The sequence below is a fragment of the Apus apus genome, chromosome 18 (assembly GCF_020740795.1).
Source record: "Apus apus isolate bApuApu2 chromosome 18, bApuApu2.pri.cur, whole genome shotgun sequence".
Classification (NCBI taxonomy): domain Eukaryota; kingdom Metazoa; phylum Chordata; class Aves; order Apodiformes; family Apodidae; genus Apus; species Apus apus.
Genome location: NC_067299.1, coordinates 6,016,645 through 6,040,783, shown reverse-complemented (window position 1 = coordinate 6,040,783; position 24,139 = coordinate 6,016,645). Strand labels below are relative to the sequence as shown.

General features: G+C 48.2%; 1 protein-coding gene across 16 annotated transcripts in view; it reads left to right on the top strand.

Moving 5' to 3' along the window:
- The window catches only part of MSI2 (musashi RNA binding protein 2), a 238,589-nt gene that overhangs the window by 162,529 nt on the left and 51,921 nt on the right, over positions 1–24,139 (top strand). For all 16 annotated transcript variants that reach the window (XM_051635423.1, XM_051635422.1, XM_051635421.1 and 13 more), the window contains exon 8: positions 20,980–21,062. In XM_051635423.1, coding sequence (XP_051491383.1) covers positions 20,980–21,062 — 83 coding nt within the window. The remainder of the gene's footprint in view (positions 1–20,979; positions 21,063–24,139) is intronic.

The following is a 24,139-nucleotide window of genomic DNA, read 5'->3' as shown; positions in this document are numbered from 1 at the left end:
CGCCGAGCGGGTGCATTCGGTGGGCTCGGGGTTTGTTGGAAGTGAACAAGAGAGGAGGGGGTTTCCCTGACCCCCATGGCTGGATCAGGAACCCAGAGAGGATGGTTATGACTTCAGGGATAGGATGGAAAAAATTACAGAACTTAAAGCTGCAATTTATTTTTTAAAAAAAGCCAACCCCAACCTTTTAGTCTTGGTCTGAAGATGGAAAAATTACCAAAATGCCAGAAAACCTCCAAGTATCAGAATGTTTTCCCCTCTTCCCCAGCTGTCTTTCTGAGCTTGATTTGAAACATACTGAAAATATCTCTGTTCCTGATCTATTGGAAGTTTCCATTATTGACTAGCAGAAAGGCTGCCTTTGCGTGTGTCTCACTTGTGGGCAAAAGATGATTTTAAAAAGCACCGTGTTTATCTGGAGAGAGCAGTGTGTTGAGGCAGGAGCCCCAGGCCAGCTGTGGTGATGGATCCAAAACTTTATCTACATGAGCAGCAAAGATGGAACATTCTTGAGGAGCCTCTGGGAGCAGGTGTGGGCTTGGCAGAGTCTTCAGCTGGTGCTGAAGGAGCTTTTGAGAGCAGGAAGGGTCCTCATGCCCCTTCCCCCCCAGAATCAGAGCTCCCTCTGCCCCAGCTCCCTCCTGCTCCTCCAGGAGCTGGTACTAATGAGGCTGTGCCAGGCTGGAGGGACCCGTAACCAGTCCCTGCAGCAATTCGAGAAACAGGAGCTGTGCTGAGGATTTGGAAGGAGAGCCCTTAGTATTGAGAGTTTGAAGGGAAGGTGCTTAAAAACGTGGAGAGGCTTGGCAGGGTAATTAGTCTTGCTGCTCTCAGAGTAAATGTGCGACTTCACGGAGCGTTACCAGCGAGTCTGGCCTCCAGCTAAGAAAATACAGAGCCAAGAAAATACAGAACCACTTGGTAAAAGAGTGCATCAGACCCTTGGCTGGGATGGTCTTGCCAGCCTGAAATGACAGTGGCATCGTGTAATGGATCAAAAATATTAAGTCTTTCAAACCATACGATGGACATGTCATATCACAAGAGCTTTATATTCTTGGTGATAACAATCAGCAACGTGTTATCTCTGGTTTTTCACTTGAGTGTTTCTCACAAGCTGATAAACTTTGAGCTGATGAGAATCAAGCGTGCCACATTGTTAATGTCATGATCTAGGCTGGAAGAGTGTGTCTGGGGGTTGATACTGGAGCAGCCCAGGAGCTGCTGCTCCGAGTGGTGCTCAGCACCTCTGGTCCAGGTCCTCCCTCGAGCAGTGGTGGGCTCCATGTGTTTCAGTGACCCTGCCCGTTCTCCACAGCCAGGTAACTGGTGTGGCCAACAGAATTAAATAAACAACAGTGACTATCAGTGTTACAGAAGATGGATGCTTCACTTCACTTGGCATTTTAATCTCTTCCAGCACTAGGTTGGAATAAGCACTTTTCTGGTGCGTGGTGATTTATGTTCTTAAAAACCAAGGCATTATTCATAATTATGCAGCTCTATGAGAGTATACAGAGCAGTGTTCTTCCTGTGGTAGGCTGTTGGAGCTGGCATAATATTTAAATAAGAGCCCTGAGGAAAGGCCACGCTGATGTTCAGAGCAGGGCTCAGCCTCCTGAGCGAGCGATACAAATCCCTGCGTTGGGCACGGCTGCTCCAGTTATCAGCCAGCCCTCAGGGGGAAGGCCAGTGATTTAAAATGACATAGATTGTTAGAGAACATCAAACTTTTTTTAATAACAGTTAATGATCCTCAGCTATAAATAATCTGTTCCCATTGACTACTTTTGGACGGGGCCTTGCAGATCTGCAAGGTTTTGCCCCGTTTGTGGGTTTTGCCTTTTTTCCCTCTGTACTCTAGGTCCTTTCACCACAATCACTTTAGAAACAGCAGCCCCAGCTCTCGGGGCTGGGAAATGATGGTCCTGTGGAGCAGTTTTCCCAAGGGTCTGGTGGATGAACAAGGTGGAGATGGGCAGCTCTGTCCCTTCTTGGGGACTGGGATGAACTGCTCTGGGGCTCCCCACCTCTCTCTGCCACTAAATAGTCTCCTGGGAAGACCCAGCCTTTACTTTGTTAGTGAGACAGGCAGCTTTTGTATGTGCTGTGCCCCAGAACTTCTCAGGTTGAAATGTGACTGTAGGCCCATGGAGGAGGGTTTGGTGCCAGGGCTTGCTGAGCTGTTCTTTGCTGCTGCTGCCCAAGAGCTGGAAGTGGTGAGGACTTGTTCTGCAGAGCCCTTGTCCTGGCAGAGCCGTTGTCCTGGCAGTGCCCTACTCTGCCACAGAAAATCCTTGAGCAATCTGCAGAGAGGAACCGTCTGCATGAGCCCTGGCTGGTGTGTTGCTCAGTGCTTGAGCTGTGCTGGGAGCAGATCCCATTCCTTGCAAGAGCACCCAGGGCCCTGCAGAGTGGGATTTGAACTAGCCAAGGAGTTGGAGAGCAGCACTGAAAAAAGCTCTGAGAGCCACGAGCACTAGGAGCAGTCGGTGTGACTCACATGGGATGTCAGGCTGATCTGTGGCAGAGCATTTCTAGTCCTCAGCACTGGTTGAACATCACAGCAAAGTAACACCAAGGAAAAACCCCAAACTGACTCCCCAGCTTCCACAGCAGCAATTAAATGGCCACATTTCCCATCGCCCAGAAGTCATAGTGAGATTCTGCCACAGCTTTGTTCTCAAGTGCCTGCAGACACAATAGGAAAAGGTCATTGCATAAACACCACTTCTCTGAAGGCAATTTCTTTGTCTGTTTTGAAAGCTGGGAAGCAAAGGGTATTCTAACTTGACCTGCTCTGCTGGCGAGACAGTACTATGAGTGCCTCCCCCCACGCCTTTCAGGCACATCTTCAGATGAGGAGGCTTCAGGATCTCGGTCTGGGTGGGTTTGGCTGCCAAGATCTGGCACATGTTTGCCCCCACTGCAAAGCAGGATGGAGACTGGTTGGGGAAATGCAGCAGGTGGTAGCTTGAGATCTGGGCCAGGAGCACCTAGGCTGTGAGAAAGCTTCAGGGAATGCTCCAGTGTGTATAATTAGTTCACTTTTTCCTTTGCCTCCAACTGCTGCTTCTGGTGCTTTTGTTTTTAAGCAGAAAGATCTCAGCGTTTTCCCTAATGGTTTGAACAAAGGTTGAGTGTGTGGGGAAATCCATAAAACAATGTCACCAAAAATGCAAGGAGGAGAAGAAAGTTTTTAATTAAGCACTGCTGGGCACATGCACCTGGGAGTGGGGCTCAGATGAATCCAAACAGGAGGGAGGCTGCCAGAGAAGGTCACCTCTGAAGGAGGCAGATGAAAAAGCAGCATGGCCCGCTCTTCTCGGGGAGCTGTGGTAGAAATCCATCAGTCCATAGGTGTTCAGTTGGCCTGTCCTCTGCCGTGTGATTCCCCAGCATCCCAGGGCTGAGCAGAGCAGCCATCCTGAGGATGGAGCTTGTGCTTGAGTCAGGGGGTGGAGGGGAGCGAACTTCAAGGGCACGATTGGCAGTAGGGAGGGATTTGGCTGCAGCTGCCCCAAGTGGGCTACCAGGGAGGTTAGAAGATGTCATTAAGGCACCTCGAGATGACAATATAGTGGTTATTTGACGTCTAATGCTCAGCAAAGAAAGTACCTCTTTTTTGCCATGTGTGTCAGTGCCTGATCTTGAAAAGCAGCTGCAGAGGAAGGAAGGTATCCACCGTGCCTGAGGAGGGTTAGAAATCATATTGAAATTAAGGATGAGGTTGTTAGCAAAAGGCTCTGGATTTTGTGCCTGTTTCAGTGTCTTGTTTTCCTTTTCCATTACCAGCAGATCTGTTTTATAGAGCTGTTTGGCTCTGTGGCCTTTATTCAAAGTTTTCTTTCCCACAGTGATTCTGCTCCTTTGTGCATCAGGTTGTCAAACACTTTATACTATCAAACAGCAAAACTGCTTTTATTGATGCAGCAAAGAACAATGGGACCTTTCCAACAGTGCTCCCAAAATATGCTCTTGGCTTTTTGTTATGCCCAACTTCCAACAGTGGAGAAAATTATTAAGATACGTTAGGTTTACTCTGGTCAGTTCAATGGGAGATTGATAATGCCAACAAACAATTCCATTAAATGGATTAGCTCCTCTTCTCCAGCAAGGCTGATGTGATGTGGGCTTGCCCTGTCCCTGCTCTTTCTAGGAGGCAGACAGCTGAAAAAGAGGGAAGCATCTGCAGTCTAACAGACCATGGATCAGGTTGGGCAATGGTGATGGTGCTGGGCTGGTGTCAGGTTGCTGGATGTGACAGGACATGCGTGGTCGTTGCTCATACCACAGCCCCGGGCCTCGTGCTCGGTTCCTCAGAGGTGCAGTTTCCCATGAGAGCAGGGAAGAGGATGAGCAGAGACACAAAACCAGCCCTGCTCTGTGTGTGAACTGAGCTTTCTGTAGTGTCTTATTACTGGCTTTAGGTTTATTAGATACCAGGGTTAAGTGTATCTGCCATAGATTTAAAAAACAATATATGCCATATGAAAAATTTGTATATGTGTGTATTTTAATAGCCACTGTCAGCTTCTGCCTCCTGGATGAGTACAAAGACTCATGCAGGGCTCTGCCTCAGATTTGGGGAGCCTGAGAGGAGTCTCAGGGCGTTCAGATGCTTCCAGAAATATCCTTTGGTTTGTAACATTCTTCAAACAAACAAAACCCCCACAACACGAGAGTAAAGTTGTGTTTAGGCTGCATTGACTTGGCAGAAGAGTGCATTTTGCAGCCTGAGGGAACATACAGGGGTTTAATTAATTAAGATTTCATGTGCTGTGTAATATTTTTATTTATTTGTCGATTCTTCTGGGAGGGCCTTAGTAAGAGGCCTTTGTTTTCCTTCAGGTGGAAGGTGCTTGTTACAGCCCTTTGCTCCCCTGCCTTCCATTTCTAAACTGGATTTCCACAGCAGGTTGCATCTGGCTTCCTGGGACAGAAAAGAGTCTGTATGCAATGACTGAAGATCACCAGGACATTTATATAGTGCCTTTAAAAAAACAAAAACAACAACCAAAAGTGTAGTGCCATTGAAATCACAGCCCAGCTCTCTGTGATAAAGGGCCCTGCAACTTGACAGCAGGAGCTTTCAGAGGAGTCTGTCTCCTTTTGATGCAAACATTGCTGGTGGAAAGGAAAATAGAAAAATAAGGTGGCAGATGCTCGGAGGAGTGAAGAGGTGATGGTTATTCCTGGGAGCTCTGAGGAGCAGCCCTGCCTGCTCTGCTCACACCTCTAAGTCAGTCGTGTTTATGTCCATCTCAGCACCTTGTTGCCCTTTGGAGATGCCGGTGCTGGTGGCACGGCCGAGGGAGAGACCATCCCTCAGCAGGTCACTGACAGCCACGGGGGTAAAACCCCCTCCCCACAGCCACCCACACTTTCTTATGCACTAAAGGTGCCTTTGGGACCAGTCCCTATCAGTTACATCTATAGGCGATGCTCCAGTTGTCAGGTAAAAGCTGACATGAAATTCTAAACAGCATTAATGTAATTGATGAGGGCTTTTCCCCCAGACCCCAGCTCTAAACATATATGTAAGAAAGTGATTACCTGAATGTAATTCATCATTTGCTTGAAGTGCGTGCTGAACCTGAACCTGTTGGCTCTGATAAGCATTTACGTGCTGGAGGAATTGATGTTATCTCCCTTTGCCTGTGGTCTTGAACAAAAAAAGCAGACTTTGAGCTTATATTAAAATAGGGCCATTTCCCCCCTCCTCTCTTCTGATCAGAGTTTTCCTGGGAACAGCACATCAGAGGGGTTTGGACTTTTTGCTTGTATTTTAACCTATGCACAGAGGGGAGAAACGTGGGTATTTCAGCATTTGCAGGGATGTGGGAGGCTGTGTGTCCCACACCCCCTCAGCCAGACCGCCCTGTGCTGACCTCTCCTTGGTGGTGGGAGCTGGTTTCCAGGAATAGCTCAGCAAATACTTTGCTCTTTACATGCGTATCCAGAGGAACAAATGGTGCATATATTCCAAGCATCTGTCATAGCCAGACACCCTCTCACAGTAGTGTATGTTGTTTGCTTAGGCAAATACTGATACGGTGCCTGAGCAGCAGGGATGGAGCCCTGGCCAAGGAGATTAATAATGTTCAGGAATGTTGTGCACTGCCTGAAGCTATAGCTGGAGGGGTCATACTGCACAGCTCAAGGGTATTATTTTAACCTGAGGCTAAGCTTCTCATTTTTGCTGGTATTTCCCTTGACCTCAGTCAGTATTTATTTTGATTCTTTCAATAGTTTTTTTGTTGTTTGGTGCCTAATTCTTTATTCCTTTGCATTGTGATATACAAAGCCTGCGGGGCAATGAAGGGTCCATGCTTCCTCTCCTTCCCAGCCAGGGCTTGCAGTGCCTGGGGATGCAGCCCAAGGTGGGCAAAAGATCCGTGGAGGCTGCAGAGCTGTAAGAAAGGGCACCCTTGAGTATTGCATCAGTTTTTGCAGGCAGCAGCATTTGGCCTGGAGGTGAGCTGCAGATACAGCAGGTAAACCACAGCTGTCCAGAATGGATTGGTGAAGACTGGGGATATTTTGCAGCCAGGGTCCCCCCACGGGGGTGCAACCTGTAGAGACATGCCCTTGTTTGCTTGTCCACGTGAGCCTGTGTTGGCAGTTCCTGCGGCGGCTCAGAGGGACACCGATCTGTCACAGGCTGCTGTGTGCGGCTGTGCCAGGCTCACGTTGGCTTTCCTGTCCCCCCCAGTGCAGAACCCGCAGGGAGGGGGACATTCCCACTGGAGCACAGTGGCAGCTGCCAGCAACATCTCCACAGCTCACTTTCAGAGTGCGCCCGTGGTAGAACCTGGCCCTTTGCCTTCCCGTCCCCTTGGCTGATGGGTGTGTGTTGATGAGAGGAAAGACGCCTCCATGTTCACAGCAAAGCGTCCCTTGCTACTCCTGCAGCCTGGGAGGGAGGGCTGGAAGCAGGGACCTGCATGCCAGCAAGCCCAGGGGTGAGGTGACAGTGTTTTGGGAGATGCCTGCTGGCACAGGGGGTCCGTCCCCCAGCCCCGGGCTGTCGCTGCTGCAGTAACCAGGTAGGCAGGAGTCACCTTGAGCGCAGCCGCTTGAAAAATCTCCCCCCTGTGAAGTCGGTTCTGCAGACACGTCATTTCTCTCGGGGCGCCTCTGGCAGCTGCTGCGCCCCTGAACTCTCTGGCAGAGGTAATTAAATTTTGGAGGTAGGAACAAGAGGATGTTTTTGGGTTTGGCTGGTGCATCGGAGAGGAGTAGTGTCAGCAGCGGGTTTTGGCTTCGTTCCTTCGCCATGGAGCTGCCTCGCGTTTCTGCACTTGCTGAAATCAAGCAGAAATCCCTGTCTTTGCAAATCCCCTTTTTTGTCTGGAAGGACTGGTTGACTCTGAGGACATGGGAACCAACAGGGTTTGACACCAGGTTGGGCAGGCACTGGCTTACCAGGACTATGGTGGACTGTAGCTCCATCACCAAACCTGGGGTATGTCCATGCCAGGGGACACTGATGTATCAGTGTCTTTTGGTGTCCAGTTATCTGGTGAAAGAGCCTGAAATTGGACCACTGGTGACATGTGGCACAAAGTGGGCTTTGTGGGGTCAAGCTGGTGGTCTGCCCCTCCAGGCCTGCCCTGTGGGGCACCAGCAAATGCCCCATCATCCCACCTTCACCCAGCCCCACCATGGCTGGAGCAAGGGCCAGCTCAGTGGGAAGGGGCGTCCTCACTCAGGGACACTCCAGGTATGTTTCCTTGGTGCACCCAGCTGGGAGGAAGATGAGGAGCTGCTGTGCACTCTTTTGAGTGCTGCAGGACATGGAGGCACTTGGCTCATGTGCTCTGTTGAGGATGGCTGGTCCTAGAGCTGGACAGAGCCCAGTCCCAGGGTGTTGGGCAGGGACATGGAGGTGGGAGGTTGCCATCTGCATGAACTCTGCCTTCAGTGCTGTTGCTTTGGGTGAGGAGGGGTGACAGCATTGTCATCAGAGGAGGGCAGACTGGGGTGGCAGAGCTCTGTGCAGAGCCCTTCACCAGGTCACAGCAAGCAGGCAGCACCATGGGTGCTCTGGTTTTCTTTTCTTTCACCACCAGCAGAGCTACTGCTATATGGACATAGAAGCCATCCCATTCCTCATGCTGTACCAGGCTCTGTTTTACCTGCATTTGCTTAACTGCACCTTCAAAATGCAAAGGCACTTCACAGTTTCATGCTTTACTTTTGCGAAGTCACGGAATACTGAAAACTTTTGCTCCCTTGGTCAATCACAGTGATTTTCTGGCAGGGAGAGAGCTTTTCTGGGCTCTTTGTTGCAGAAGAAACAGCTCTGGCAAAGTGAACTTCCATTTTTTAAATAATCTATTTCTATAATTGAAGGATTTCAGATTTCTTTTGTAAGAGCAAGTGCCTGCTTAAACAGGGAGACAAATACAACCAATAATATGTACTTGAAGTTTAATGCAAGCTAATTCATTTTGGCACAGTCCCAGATATGCTGATTAAATGGCCTGTGAAGTGCTACAATATCTTGATAATGTACATTCTACATTTGATTATATAATCAATTATGGTGCACGTAATAAAATTTACAATTAGTGGAAGAGCTGTGAGCAGATTGGATCAGGTGCAGAGTGAGTCTTGGGGCAGCTTTAAAGAAACTTCTGCAAGCGTGTGCTGTGAAGGAGCCTGTGTCCGTGCAGGTCCGTCTGCTAAATACCAATCTTTAGGAAACTGGAGGCTCAGGAAAACGTTTCTGTTTAGTATAGTGACTTGATTTAAAAAAAAAAACACAGGGTGTGTGCAGCTCCTGCTGTCTTTGCTGGAAGTTAGGGGTGTGTGGCTGTCCTGGCAAGGTGACCCTGAAGTCCATGTACAGGATGAGTCCATCAGGCCCCACCTCTCCCCGGCTCTGTTTGCTGGAGCAGGTTTCTCCTGGGCCCCTTCTGTGCTGGGTGCTCCTTGCATGGTTGTGGGGAGAGAGCTGCAAAAATAATCTTCATGCACAGCTTCCCCCTTCCCTCCCTCAGTTTGCTGCTGGCAAATTTACTGTGGTTCTCTATGAAGAGATGACCTTGCACTGCATTTTAAGAGCTGAGATATCCTTGGCAGTGATTCTGTGGCAGCTTTTGAAGGGACATTCTCCCCCGTGGCCAGACGCTTGAGTTCAGCTCTGGGGTGTTCATGCACCCATCAGTGGGAGCAACGTGGCAGCAAGAGCAGAGCCAGTGTCTCCAGCCCTTCCCCGCACAGGGGACCTCAGTGTCCCTCCTTGGGGAGGATGGTGTGTCCTGGCCAGGTCCTCCATCATCTACAACACCCTCACTTGTTGCTTGATTCCAGCCAAGCAGGGTTAGCCCTGGGATGCTGGCCTGGGGCAGCTGGCAGTGCTAGTCATGCTGGGGAGTCCTGGGCTGTCCCTGTCCCTCTGCCAGGCACCAGGGAGAAGCCACCATCGTTTGGCAAACGTTTTCTCAGCCCTTTCTGGCAAAGTGAGCCGTTTCTGGGTGACTAGCTACAGCAGGTTAGGGGAATTTGGCCTGGATTTTATGGTCCTCTGGTAAGAGAGGGTTGATGGGAAGCAAATGTGTTATGGCCCCAGACAAGCTGTTGCTACATTTTTTGTTTCATTTTAAAGCAGCACTATCAACCAGTTGGAATATAGGCCTGGAGTATCGCGGGGAGTAATCTAATTAGTATGAAGTCAATTCACTAGTTCCTTTTGTATCTCGTGATTAAATAAGTGGGAAAATGGCTTGAAAATTAGGTGCTAGAACGACCCAATTACATTTCTGTAGCTTTTTGTATTCAATTTCATAAACAATTTTGCTCTTCGCTGGTTAATCAGTGAATGCCTTTTTCCAGTTTGAAAAGCACTTTTGAAATTATAATGCAATTAAATAGTGTGTGGATGTTCTGGCATAGCGAGTGTGAAAGCTGGGGGCCTGGCAGCCAGCCATGTTGTACCTTGACAGTAATGAGTTCCTAAGCTGGCAGCTTGCTGGTGTCATTCATAATATTGTCCACGCTGGGTTACTGTAAATTGCAGCCTCCTCAACTCCCTTCCAGCCCAGGTCACCAGGATCCAGGCAGATCCTCTGCAGAGACCTCCCGGCTGGGGATGGTTCCTGAGGCAGATCCACCACCTCCAAGGGTGGCAGAGATCACCTGCAGGACCTCATTTTGTGCTGGGCGAGATGTTCACAAAGTTGTTTGCAAAGTCATAGAGCAGCTTCGGGTGTTTTTTCTCTTTTCTGTTCCTTACATGAGCGTTTGTAGGACTGAAAATGGGCAAGGAGGATGGAGGGGCTTGAGTATTATTTTCTTGGGGCAAGTAGGAAAGGGTCTCAACATCTTGTCCTCAAAGTCAGCAACAGTTCTGCCCTTGGCCTCACTACCTGGTAGCTCATGTAGGTAGGTTCCAGAGGTGTCCCCTCACCAGGTGGGATGTCCCTCAGAGGAGCATGCCCCAAGCTCCCACTTGGGCTCTGAAGCAGTTTTTTTCACCAGCCCCAGCATCCATAAGGGCTGGGGTATTGTTTAAGCTCCTCTCTCCTCAGCCAAAATGCTGGTGGTCCATACAGCATGTGACTTGTGTGCAGCACCAAGGGGCATCTCATCAGGTGCTGGCTGCAAATGACTTCCAAAGGCCCACCACCAGCTCTTTGAGGCTACAAGGCTGGGAAGACCACTGGCTGCTGTGTGCTCCTGCTGCACTGTGGCCTAGCTCCATGGGCCTTTTAAGGTCAGAGTTTTTCAATGCTTGCTTTTTATTTTTGTAGATAATTTGCCTTGTATTCAGCCTGCTTGTGGCAAGCAAGAGCTAAATTCAGCCTCCTGGGGAAGGGTGACCAAGTCTGCGTGATCACCACCTCCCATGATTTACAGCTGAGCATCACAAGGGGAAAGGTAGAAAGCTGTGTTACAAGAAAAAGAAATAATGTTAGAAATAATGACTTGCTTGGCAGGTTTTAACAAGTTCAGTAATGGTATTAGGTGCCCTTGGCTCAAGATAGTAACCTCCTCTTAAATGATCATTACCTGGCTAATAAAGACCTCAGAGCAGGTCATTACAGCTTAATTTAGACATAGCATCCTGTTTGGTTTGCACAGCATTGCCATCTTTCAAGGTCCTGGATCTATTGCCTGAACACCCTGGTTGGGAGTTGGCCTCTGCTTGGGCTCTCCCAGCAGCTCAATGAGGAGCTGAGCTGCTTGGTCTTGACAGCCCTTCAGCTCTGCTGCTGGTGGAGGTGGGATAGGCAGGGGGAAGAGGACAAGGGGCTGCTCCAGCTCATCCCTTCAGCTCTGCTTACAGCTCAGGGGCTTCATGAGCATTGATTCAAAGCAGGGCAGGAAGAAGGGATGGGAACAGATTACTCCGTTTGGGAAAGCTCTTCAACATGTGTTCACATTGTTCAAATCAACGAGGTCTAAACGATGGCTGTAGGGCTTTGCCCTCTTGATGCATTGTTTCAGAGAACATGTGGCTTTCCAAGTCTTTTAGGCAACACTTGCTCAGGTGTCCTCTTTGCATGGGGACCCTTACCTGGCCCTGTTATGGGGCTGCTGCGCTGGCAGCTCATGCAGATGGAGCTCCCAGAATACAGGCATTTTCCTTTTAAACATCTCCCTCAGGAAGAGGAGTGACCACCAACAGGAAGGTGTGGAGGAGCTGGGGTCCAGCCCCATACCCACCATGCCACCCCAGCCCCTGCTTGCTCACAGATGAGCTGTCATGCTTCACTGACCCCATTAGCAGCAAGTTTCAAATGCAGGTAATTATAATAACCAACCCTCACCCATTATTAATATTTTGAAGACATCTCCTTGATAAGCCCATCTTTTCAGGCAATTTCCTATTTCTTCTGAAAGCAAAGCATCTTTCCTCCCAGTATTGCAAATCTGTTGTTAAAATGAATCAAAGGAAATGGAAATATGGGGGCCCCCCACCAACAAAACCCTAACGCCAGGCTGGGTGCTGGGCTGCCTTTGTCAGCCCTGGATAGAATTATGCATCATGAATAAAAACTGCTGTCAACATGCATTGGTTTCAAAACATTAGAGCATATGGTATGTGATTATCTGTATTGTCAAATGCAATAAAGTGAATTTGGATATAATAGAAAATGTAATATTTTAGAAATTTGGTAATAAACTGTGGAAGAATTGACAGGCAGGGAGTATTTGACGCCTGTAGGCAAATAGATAAAGATGGCAGGACTTAGTGCTCTGTGAGCAGCAGCCTCTGCAGTTGTGTTGGGAGCAGCTTTGGTGCCTGCTGGGGGAGCCTGACCAGGGGAGCCAGCACCCCAGGAGAATGACCCATTGTCCCTGCTTTGGTGGGCAGGGGACAGGGCTGGGGTCCAGCACAGGCTCCCCATGGGCAGGTCTGCACCCTCAGGATGTTGGAGCAGTGGTGGATATTTCCTTTCTTGCCTCGTGGCACAGTGAGGGGCTGTGGGACACTTACTTGGGGGTGGAAATCAGCATTTGGATTTGTGGCTGGCTGTGTGTGCTGCAGGTCTCGCTCACAAATAGACAGGAGCATCGAAGCATGATGTTCCCAGTCTGGTTGTTAGCAGATTAGTGGGATTTTACAGGCATTTGTGGTTTTCTTCTTTGATAGCAAAAAGAAATCTGTTCGTTTATGCTACGCTTCCCCCGCCCAGCTGCACTCCCATCAGTTTTGTACCACTGACTCATTAGAGAGCTGGGAAACCCATACCTGAGCCAAAAAGAGTGGTGGAAAGCTGAGGAGCATGGGTGGGTCTGCTCCCCACACTCCAGCAGCAGCAGTTAGAAACTGCTGAAAAAGCAAACGCTGCCTGAGGTAACTTTCTCCTTCAGTATCTTATATTTCAGCCTCGTGCATTAATTCTCAAGCTGCTGACAAAAATGTTCCCGTTGGGATGTGATGTCTCCAACGGAGAGAAGCTGAGTCGGGAGCAAACTTTGGGGCCTCCTGTGTAGAAAATTCAGGTGCAAAAAATACAGACCTAAGTGTATCACACGTACATGCAATTTTTCTTAGGTCACTGCTAATGCTTCTAAATGATCTGTGAATGCATTAATGGTTTCTGTTAATTAACAATATGATAAAACTGGCATTTAGTAAGTTGCCGTGTAGTGTGCATCTCAGTCATTATGTACTCAGCGCTTTGGTTTGATTTCAGAATGTTAATAGAATAAAATTTTAATGAAGATGTGTTGCTATGAAAAATTTATGATAAAAAGTTCAGGTACTGCTTTCATGTGTGTGCTGGAGTCCCTTCTGCAGCCAGCACCCTGTGCCACCCTGGAGGCTTTGGCCAGGACCGGCATCCTGGCTCCAGGCCCTGTAAGGGGAAGGCACATGCACCCCCCCAGCCTGGAAATCTTTGGTTAAGATGGGTCATTTGAGGAGAATCATTCCTCAAGCCCAGTTGGGGTGGATTTCTGCCTGCTTGGAGGAGCAGGCCTGGCGTGGTGACTGCTCATCCAGAGATGCTTTTTTTTTTTTTTTTTTTGTTCTTTCCCTTTGCTTGGGTTGTTTGGGGTTTTTTTGAGCGATGCTCCCTTTGTGCAAATGCCAGGCAGTGGTGGGAGGACAGAGCAAGGAGCCTAAGCCTTGCAGCTTTCCAGAACAAAAGCACAGGAGTGTCTTGCTGGTGCCCTTTATCCAGCTGCGTGGCTGACCCAGCTCTTCGCTCTCCTGCCGCGCCGGTATTGAAACACTGGCACCTTGTCTGGAGGGTTTGGTCTGAGGCAATTGTCTGCTGATTTAATTTTGAGAATTTACTCTCATGTCATGGAGTATATATTGACACTTTAAACAGCAGTAATACCTGCCTCTGCCTGCCAGGAGAACCGGACTATTTTCTGTACCCCACCCAAGGTGCACATAAAGACCAACTGGATGTGCAGGCTGATCACCTGGCCTGAAGAGGTCCTTCACAGGAGCACTGCTAGAGAGCACATGGTACAGTTAAATGAGGATGATATTTTCCAGCCTAGGTGTTAACCTTCTCTTTCCCTTTCCATCTCCTAGTGCGTCCCAGTCATGTTACCACAAGGGTGGGGTGAGATCTTGTTCTCCAAGGAGCAGGAGGTGCCTTCAGAGGGTACCTTCAGGGGGTACATGCAAGTGTGGCCGTTGCTTTTCCCAGCAAACCCTGCTTAGAAGTAAGGAAGTAAAATGTGAAGAGTATGCATCTCAGGCTGAGTTCTGTGAATCTGGAGAGAGTTACTTCTTTGGAAAAGAAAACCTCTCCTTTGGTGTGTTTGCAGCAGAGAAAATTGGAATAACAGGAAATAATGAGTTAGAGTTGACAGCTTTTATCCTAAATGATTTTGAGCTTTAAATAGCTGAGTTGCAGCACGTCAGATAAAAACTTTGTGAAAGAGACTAGAAAGTGGGAGGAAGAAATGTGGGTCTTGGACTACAAGGAAGATTTAAGCAACTTATCCAAAGACACAACATTAAAAAGGTGGCAGTCAGGGCTGAGTTTTCAAGTAATGCCTGTTGGATTCAGGCACTAGCAAACAAATGGCTTTTCCCAGAGGCAGGATTAAACCCACAGATCCCCCTTCCCAGACTCCCAGGGTGAATACTTGAAATTACCTTCACAGACAGGAAGAAGTTAGAAACATCCATGACTTGATGTCTGAGCAATTAAAATGTCCCAGCCCCTCCACTTGGGTCATTCTCTGTGTCTGTAAAGTCAAGATCCTGTGACAGCGATGACAGGACTTGGTTTCAGGTCCCCCTCTTCACTCCTCCCCTGCAGGTCTACAGGTTTTTAAATTATTTTTATTATTGTTTTTATTTTTATAAGGTGGCGTGGTAGTCTGGGATGTGCCGTCGTTTACTAAGTAACTTTTTCCTCTCTGATTACAAGGGATGTGTGAATAAAGTAGAACAGTATTGATTCACACCAATCTATGCATCGACTGTGTGGGAGCCACTTGCAATTCCCAGCAGCACCCGAAAGCTTTGCAACAGGGAGAAATATGACCAGGCAAGTTGAGAAAATAAATTAAACTAGTGTCAACTTTTCTTGTTTCTTCTCTCATTATTAATGGATGGAATGGGGCTCATTTATCAAGAAGAGGAAAAATTAATTGACACGGGCTTTAATGTTATTATGCCTGGCTTGTCTGGTCACATTTCTTCATTTTTTTATTTTTTTTTTTACTTTTTGAAAGGCATTTTATTACAGTTTACAGGACCAGCTGCCAAAACTATTGGTATAAACAAGAAAGCAGGTGCATAAATAACACCACAGCAGGAGTGGACCTTTCTGTTTCAAAGCTTCAGTAATTGAAGTATGGGGAGGAGAGGCGAGGCCTGAAGCAAACACAGGTCAGGGGACCTCACAAAAGGGGAGGGCAGCCTGAACCAGTATTTCCTCATTATCCTGCACTGGGACAGACTGGATATCCCCATCTGTTGGCATAGACCCAGTGGGAACTGCAGACCCCTGGGGACCCCAGGCCGTGCCCACAACAAAACAGCCAGGTGGGGACTGTGGAGCAGGATGGTGCTGCAGGAGGGGAGATGATCCTGCCCAGCGGAGGAGTGAGAGCTGAGCAGAACCTGCCCCACTAACGACTATGGTGTGGGCCGTGTGAATCTCTTCCCTTCAACTCTCCATGCTCTTCTCTCCTGCCCCAGGTCTTCAGGATTATTGTGCAGGTACAAAAGAGCCGTGGTGATTGCAGATTTCCCAGAGCCCTGTGAGGAGCTCTGGTGCCTTGGTGCTGTAAATGCAGTGAGGGGCTGCCCAGACCTCATAGGCAGACCAGACAGTGAGGAGCACTGCAGAGATAAAGTAACCTGCTCCACATCAGCAGATGACTCTGAGACAGCCTGGGAGCTGAAGAAGGATTCTCTTCCTCTCCTTCCACTGCCCTTGACCCCCAGGGATCCTTCCCATGGGCTGGCTGAAGAACCTCCACACCCAATGCCCATTCACCCTCTGGAGCCCACCAGGGCTAACCCCAGCGTTGGCCTAGGCTGAACCTTTCTGGCACGGGATGGAATTGTCTTTTATTTTTTTGTTTTCATTTTTACGCACAAACGGGCTTGAAAGAGCGAGGCCTTTCCCCTCTCAAGCTGCTTCTGTGTAATTGTCCTGACCAGTGACGTCCTCGCGTGCGCAAACGCGGCTGCAATCGATAACGCTGCGCACACGGATCAGCCCGGGCTGTGGAGCAGTTGCTGCCAACTAGCAGGAGAAAGTAGATCTGTTTCATAGCCATGGTGTCGTCATCTCAGCTCTATTTCACTTGAGTTTGACATAAAACCTCTCAAGTGACAACAAAGGTGTGAAATATAGTTGGTTTGAGTGTGAAAAAAAAACCCCAAAATGCAGAACACAGGAGCACTGACATTTGGGATCTTCTGTGTAGCTTCTTAATATTATTTATGGTGTCTAGCAATTTTTTAAGTATTATTTTTAGGGTTCAGTCACTTTCTCTGAACAGTGTTTCTCTTATTTCTGGAATACTGTGGCAGAAAGGGCTGTGGCTGAGCTGCTTTGCTGCACAGAGCTGTGCACCCACAGGCCTGGGCAGCCTTTGGGGCTGAACAAGGACCAAGAGAGACTTTTTGGTGTAATGAAGGTGTGTCAGAGGATGTGTCCTGTGCTGTCAGACATCATGCATCTGGGCTGGCATCTTGCAGGCACACTGGGGATATTTCCAGGGGAACTCAGGGTTGTTTGGTACTTGAGACTGTCTTGCCTTGCAGTCAGAAGTGTTTTGTGCCAGATTTTCCCTCCCCTGTGAATAATCCACTTGTGTCTGTTTCCTAGTGAAAAAAATCCCTGTTTGTGAGGCACTGTCAAAGAGCACCGTGCCCTCAGGCAGCCACCCCAAACAGGAGCTGGTCTACAGGAGCACCAAGTGCCTTCACCTTGGTTTGCATCAACTGAAGGCAACTGTGCCCTCTATTAATTGACACACACCACCCCCCTACACCCTCCCCAAAAAAAAATTTTAGCCTCCAATTAGCAGATGAAGAAAGTCCCAGTGAGTAAAATAAGTCAGCTGGGGAAGCAGACTGCTGTTCAGTGCCCAGCACATGTTGCTGTGGGCAGAAGCAGCAGCAGCAGCCTTTGTCCTCACCCCTCTGAGGTGAAGCTTTGGCATCTCCACCTCTTTGAGGACAGGCTGACTGGAAGCTGCAAAGCAGCTGTGAGCACAGCCGTGGGGAGCCGAGGGTAAAACAGGGTGGTTTGCTGGCTTTCCTGAGTGTCTCCATGTTGGCACATGTTTGGGGAGGTAGGAAGGACGGTGACCAGGGGCTGGTGGGGTGAGCCATCCCCAGCCACTGCTCTGAACCTGCAGATCTGAGGGGAAACCTGCCAATGGGCCACCCGCTGTGGGGACTTACTCAGGTTGAATTGCTGGGCCTTAGACAGAACTCCAAGGCAGCTTCTCAGCCAGATAGCCCCTCCGTCTCCTTCCGTGGCCCAGATCATTCCTGGGAGTCAGCCTCTCCACACACACCTGCCCTTCCTGCAGAACAAACCCTCCCCCTCCAGCCGGGGGGCTCGGAGGGGATCCTTGTGCATCTCTTTGATGCCCATTAAGTGGCAGATGAATAGAGTGAAGTGATCCCTTTTTCTGAGCAGATGCTGAAGGAGGGTTTTTCACCTGAAGGTCGTGAATATATGTCTCAGCTTCCTTTAGTGATGGCACTTGGCTCAGAGCCACTCATTTGGGGGCATCTGTTTGCCTCTTACTTTATTTTTTCCCTCTTCTTTGCCTTTTCTTTTACAGAAAAGATTATCCAAATGAATATTCAGTTTTATTCATTTGAATAAAAAACCCAACCGTTTGACTCTGTTAAATGCTTATCTCTTAAATAGAGCTTGTTAGCTTCCAATAATAGCTTCATTCAGAAGGATGCAGTATAATTTCATTTAAAAATGTGTGCTCCTTGACAACCGGAATCCTATTTATGTCACCATTTTAAACAGCCTTCTTTGTTTTGTGTTAATCTTTTTTATACACTTTCCGAGAACCATTTTTTTGTTGGCTCTTAGAACCTCTCAGAAGAAATAATTGTCTTTTTAGTCCAGGAAGGTTTCTAAGAGTTTGGGCAATTTAAAAATGAGCATGTATTCATTATGCTAACTAATAAGGCATGCATGCAGTAATATTTTAATATTTTTTTTTTGTATGTGCAATTATTAAAAGTTGAAATCTGATATTCAAGACGCAAAACAAAAAAAGGACCCATTACTGGTCACTTTTACGTAGTTTTTGGTTCTGGGACATATGATCTTTCAGGGATTGTACATTTAAGGAGCAGTAGCATCTCTTGAAGAGCATCCTATGGCTTTTAAGTGCCTGGATCCTTGCAGATTAAAATCCCCTGGTTGGTTCCCAATCAGTTAAATATGTTGGTAATTGTAAAGGTGGAACATTGTGAGCTTCAGGTATGGATGGAGTGCCCTGCATGGGCTCTGGGTCTGACCCTGTGAGCTCCCCACGTGCTGGAGCTGCCCACCCTGCCCATCTGCTGACTCTGGAAGGGATAAAAGATGGTTTTGTTTTTTCTTACAAACCTGATCACGACTGTTTTTTCTTGCCAAGCCAGCTAGACTGGCATAGATCTTTTAAAAACCTGCAAATGAGTGTTGACACCTATGGATTGTTATTTTATTCTTGTTAGAAAACCTGTACATACAGAAAGCCGGGTGGCTATGTGATTTAATCAGACAAATAATTTCTTGATAAACCCGTGTTTAAGCCATATGGAGTGGGATGAGAATGGGAAACTTGTTTCCAAGTCCAAATACGTAATGACTGCAGTGGGCTTTCTCGTGGTGTTATGCATATTAAGGCTAATCGCCTCTGAATTCCCTCTCTCCTCCTCTATCCTGGCAGTGAGACCTGACAAAAGTTGAAAGAGAAATCCTCAACTGCAGTACTCACTAATGAGTTCCTAATGATGAAGATGTTGCTGGTGCTCAAACAATTAATGACTTGTAGACCCAAACTGGCCATCTCGCTCTGCTGGGCAGAGCTGCTCCCAGCTCTGGTAATTGCCCAGCACAGTGTGCTCCAGGATTCCTGGGATGCCATATTCAGCCAGTTAACCACAAAAATTTTAGTTTTAACTACAGGTCTGTTGAAGGTAGATTTAAATGGAGTGATTTAGAAGGCAAATGAAAGACTTGAGTTAAGTAAAATACTTCAAGCTGCTACATGCTCTAAGTGCAAAGTAAAGTAGTGTTCTGAGCACTGGGTTGGAGTCTGCTGTGCTGTTGGATGATGTGTTATGCCTTGGAGGAGATCTAGAAACCATTCCTGGAAGTTTTTTTGCTTAATAACAGGGTCTAAAAGGATGGGAGCATTCCCCATTGCTACAAATACTGTGCATTCCCAAACAAACTGGCTGGGAGCTGCTTGGACCTCACCTTGAAGCATTTTACAGCTTCAAATATTGCAGCCTGCAAAATGTACCTTGTACCTGTAGGTTGCCAAAAACCCATATACAGCTGTGCTGGCTCCTTCAGAGTCAGGAAAGACAAAACTGCTTTGCTGCCATGCACGGGGGAGCAGAGGGATATCCACAGGAAAATAAAGCCAAGTAGCCTTGGCTTCTTCTCCCTCTTCTTTCACCTGTTGCCTCAGCCTGGGCAAAAGCTGCTGCTGCCTGGGATGCCCCAGCTCCAGTGTGTTTGGTCAGAGCCTGGTGTAATGGAGACATCCCATGTGGCTTCGTTGGTGTCAGGTCTAACAGAGTTTTCAGTGCAGGCTGGGGGATGAAGTTCATAAAATGAATCATGGAATCACAGAATGGTTTGGTTGAAAGGGACCTTAAAGCTCATCTAGTCCAACCCCACTGCCATGGGCAGGGACGCCTGTCACTTGACTAGGTTGCTTAAGGCTCCATCCATCCTACCCTTGAACACTTCCAGGGTTCCACTTCCTGCTGGTACATTTTTAAGATTTCAGTCAGTGTTGATGCTAGTTCATGGAACCTTTGCCAGAAATGTGGCACATTAGATTAGGGGTTTTTTGTTAGCTTGGTATTTTTCTATTTTTTTAAAAAAGGAGCAGAGAACATGGCTGTGCACAGCTGTGGTGGGCTACCAGATCTCTGTAGTGTTCCATGTCTGCAGCCACGTGGCCCCAGCAGAGCCAAGACCATGTATGGCTGTGGGCAGGCAGCAGGCATCAAAGGACCCTAAACCAGCCCAAACCCATGGCTCCTTTGAAGCAGCAGCAGAGAAGAGAGGAGTGATTAGATCAGAGGCTTTAAATGTGCTGCTTTCTCGGAGGCCTCAGGATGTCCTGATGAGGTACTAGAGGAAGTAATTCAGGAAGAAAGGGACAAATAACCACCTCCGGAGCCTGGCTGACCCACGGGGCCGGCTGCAGCAACAGGGATGGCTGGGGAATGGAAACACAAAGTGCTGCTGCATGTTTGGGCAAGCATTGGTATTTTTTTCCTTGCCAGTAGTAAATGAAGAATCATCTTCTGTCTTCCCAGATTTTTTTTGATTTTTTTTTTTTTTGGTCATGTAATGAGTCAGCCCTAATGGAGAAGTTCTGTGGAATTAAACAAGAGATAAAATCAATATGGTTCCATAGAAATATAATTGGGTTTTGTAGAGATGGCTCTTAAAAACGTATAAGGTGTAAAAGAAAATACAGCCTTATTGTAGCTTCTGAGCCATCATGTAACTGGGGTGTAACTATCCATTAAATTCTGCAGTATGGATCAAAAAATCCATAAGGAGGTTTTAATTCTCCATTAAATCCTATGGAAGAGCTGGAACAGAACCATATTAATTTTCCCCAAGACAATGCCTCTTCCCTCCATTAGTCTGTAATAAGTTCAGCAGCAGCTCCACAGACAGGAGGTGTATTTACTCATGCATGTTGTTAGGAAAGTTTTCCAAAGTCTAAATGGCTAAGTAATGCTTTATTCAAATGAAATCCATTTAACTTCACTAACATTTTCCTTTACCCCCCTCCCCTTTTTTGTTTATTGAACAGGATTTGGCTTCGTAACTTTTGAAAATGAAGACGTGGTGGAAAAAGTCTGTGAAATTCATTTCCACGAAATCAATAATAAAATGGTAAGTTGGTTTTGTTCCGCAGTGCGTGTCAGTGGCAGCGAATTCTTTGTCACAGACCCGTGCTGTGCCAGGGTGGTGGCCCTCTGGGAGAACCTTCTCCCTGAGTTTAGCTGGGTGCTGGGCACGCTCTGCCTGGCAGAGGGGCCATGGGGACAGGCTGCTGAGCCTCAGACATGTCTTCTTCAGACCCTGCTCCTGTCTCCCAACAGCAGGACAGGTGTCTGTCCCCCCACAATCTCAGGTGTTGGCTGCGGGCTCAGGCAGCCACCCCAGAGCAGGTTTTGGTGTGGGAAACCAAAGGGCTGGGCAGTGGTGTGACTCAACCTGCTCAGCTTCTTGACCAGCCTTGGAGAAGCTCTCATTCTCCTCCCAGCTCTTGGGAAGAGCTGTGGCAGCTGCTGAACCTTTGGGGTTTCCAGGAGGGAAGCAGACTGGGGAAGCTGTTACAGACCATGTGCTCCCAAAACAGCTCATTCTGGGTGAGTTCCTAGTCCCAGTGCAGCTCTGATGTTGCTGCTGGACTGTGTCCCCAGGCAAGTCATGGCTCTCTGCTATTAAGCTGCACTCATTTTCCACCCAGGCCCAACCCAGGAGCCAAACCTGGGTGAAGTTTCTCCTAAATGACAGTCAGGTCCCAGGTTGTGGGTTGCCCTGTCAGTAAAGCCACTGAGCCAGATGAAAAAGGGGCATTTGTATTTCAATTGCTGCACTAACTTTGATATTTTCAACTAAAATATTCTTTTTTCCTTTGTCAAAACATCCCTTGCTTCTCAAATGTGTATTCAGATATGCATTGTATATTGGTCTGATATGTGTTCACAGACTTTAAATTCAATAATAGAGCTTTTAGTGTGGATAAGATCAAAGCAATCTCCTTGGCATATGCTGGAGGCCTGATTCAATATTTGACTTGCTAATTTTTCCCAGGGCACTGAAATAATATTCCTCATATTGTTCCTCACTGCAACATGCATCTGAAATTCAAGTGTAAGGGTCCCCTTGGCAAACTGAGCGGTGGGATGGCAGGGCAGTGCCCCTCACCCTGCAGGAAGCCCCTTGCTCCATCCAGAGTGGGTGTCCTGGATTTTGTCTCTGCCCCCTCCAAGCATCTTGCTGCCCCTGGGGTGTCCTGCCAGCCACCAGTGATACCCCACCCGAGATACATGTGGGTTGTGGGGGAGGCTCATTCCCCTCTCTGGTTACCAGATGCCAATTAATCTGGCTTAAAATAAAACCAAAAGAACAAGCCTCAGCTGCCCCCACCCCAGCATCCTGACACGTAGACCCAGCAGCAAGTTAGAAATGCCTGGAATGTAAATTTAAAGTGAGCTTGTCAGTTGGGAAGGAAGAGCTGCAGTGCCATGCTCCAGGGTTTTCATCGTGGGTGGGTGTGTGTCATGTCATACTCCATGGATTTAGTTATTCCACACAACAGTTTTTTTCTCAGCCTTTGCCTGGTGCAGATCAGTGCTGCCCCAGGTGGCCATGGATGTGGGCTGGAGGGAGCAGAGGGTGCTGGTGTGTCCCAGCAAAGCCAGCACTGGCAGCAGAGTAAAGCAGGTTATTTGAGGCTTCCCAGCAGGATCTGCACTTCTGTGCTGCAAAAACCTTACCCAGCTGTTTGCAGGCCCCTGCTGTATGAGGAGTGGGGAGGATTTCTTCCAGTGGTGCAGGGAACGTGGAGGATGGGACAGGGTGAAAACACTCAGAAGGATTATAAAGAGCGAAAGGAGCAGCGTAGGCTGTTGATGTGTTGTTGTTGTGGATACTTAAAACGTATTCGTCCCAGCTCTCTGCTGCTTGGTGCACGACCCAGCTGCCACGATGCTTTGAGTGTTCTCTTCTTGTCACTTCCACACCAGAGATTTTAAAAGCAGCCCGCGAGGGAGGAGATGAGACGTGCTCCTGTCTTGGGTCTGACTCATCGTAGTGCTGATGTGTCTGCAGATTAATTAGCAGCCCCATGCAGGGGCAGGAGGGTTTGTGCAGGCGTGTGTGCCAGTGAGCTGGGGCCAGAGGTGACACACAGCTGCCTGGGGGTCAGCCTTGGGCATGGATGTACCTTCCACAGCACCTTCAGAGCCTCACCACTCGGGCTGTGCTTTTGACATGTCCCCCTCTAGTGTTGAGCAGGGAAGGGGATGAGTTCTGGCAGCCCCAGCTCAGGGCAATGGGTTTGCAGTTTCTCAGTAAGCTGGGAAATCCCATCCCCGGGCTGCTCTGCTGGGGCATCCACTGCTCCTTGGGCACCGACTCACTCTGATCTCACTCTCTCCCATCTCCTGAATCCCGTCATTTCCCAAAACACGGGAGCAAGCAAAGGGTAGTGGGGCTGCTGTTGTTCCCCAGCCTATTTCTAGCCTCCCATCTCGCTGGCAGGTTATTTTTAGCCCACTCATTCTGCTTCTGTTGCCATCCGTAAAGCTTAGAATGTCAAATGTAGTATTAAATGAGCAGCGCGAAAGCAAAAAGAAAATGCCAGTGAGGTATTTAATCAATGAAACTTGGAATTTACGTGGGAGGCCAAAGATGCTCTCCAAACACTAAGGGGGGGTGAACACCTAAAAGCCAAACAAGCTACTTCTCTGACGTGAGCAGGCTGCTTTGCAAAGAGAAAGCTATGGGGTTGCAAAACTTGCTGGAAAAGAAATGTGATGGAGTAATTTATTTTCCTTTTGGTCCCACTGTGATGTAGTTGTTCACGTCCTAGGGATAGTGGGACATGCTCCAGCCAGTGGCACAGTGAGGTGGGCCTGGCCAGGGTCTTTGGACTGAAGTCAGGATCTCAAGTCAGGCTCTGGAGCAGCTGACAGAAATGTTTGGCTGTTCTAAAATAGGCTCTGACACTGTGTAGCACCTGTGGCTGCTTCTCTTTCTCTCGGTGGGTTTTGTGGGGTTTGTGGGTTTTTGTTGTGGGTTTTTTAATGTATCAGCACTCCAGGCTTCTCCCCAGACTGGCAGCCTTCACTGTGTGGTGACATTTTTATGTCACACACCACGTGCCTTTGGGTTTTCATCAAAATACTTTGTACCTCCTTCCCCAGAAAGACCAAAGCGCACCACGTGCTGAAAGGCAC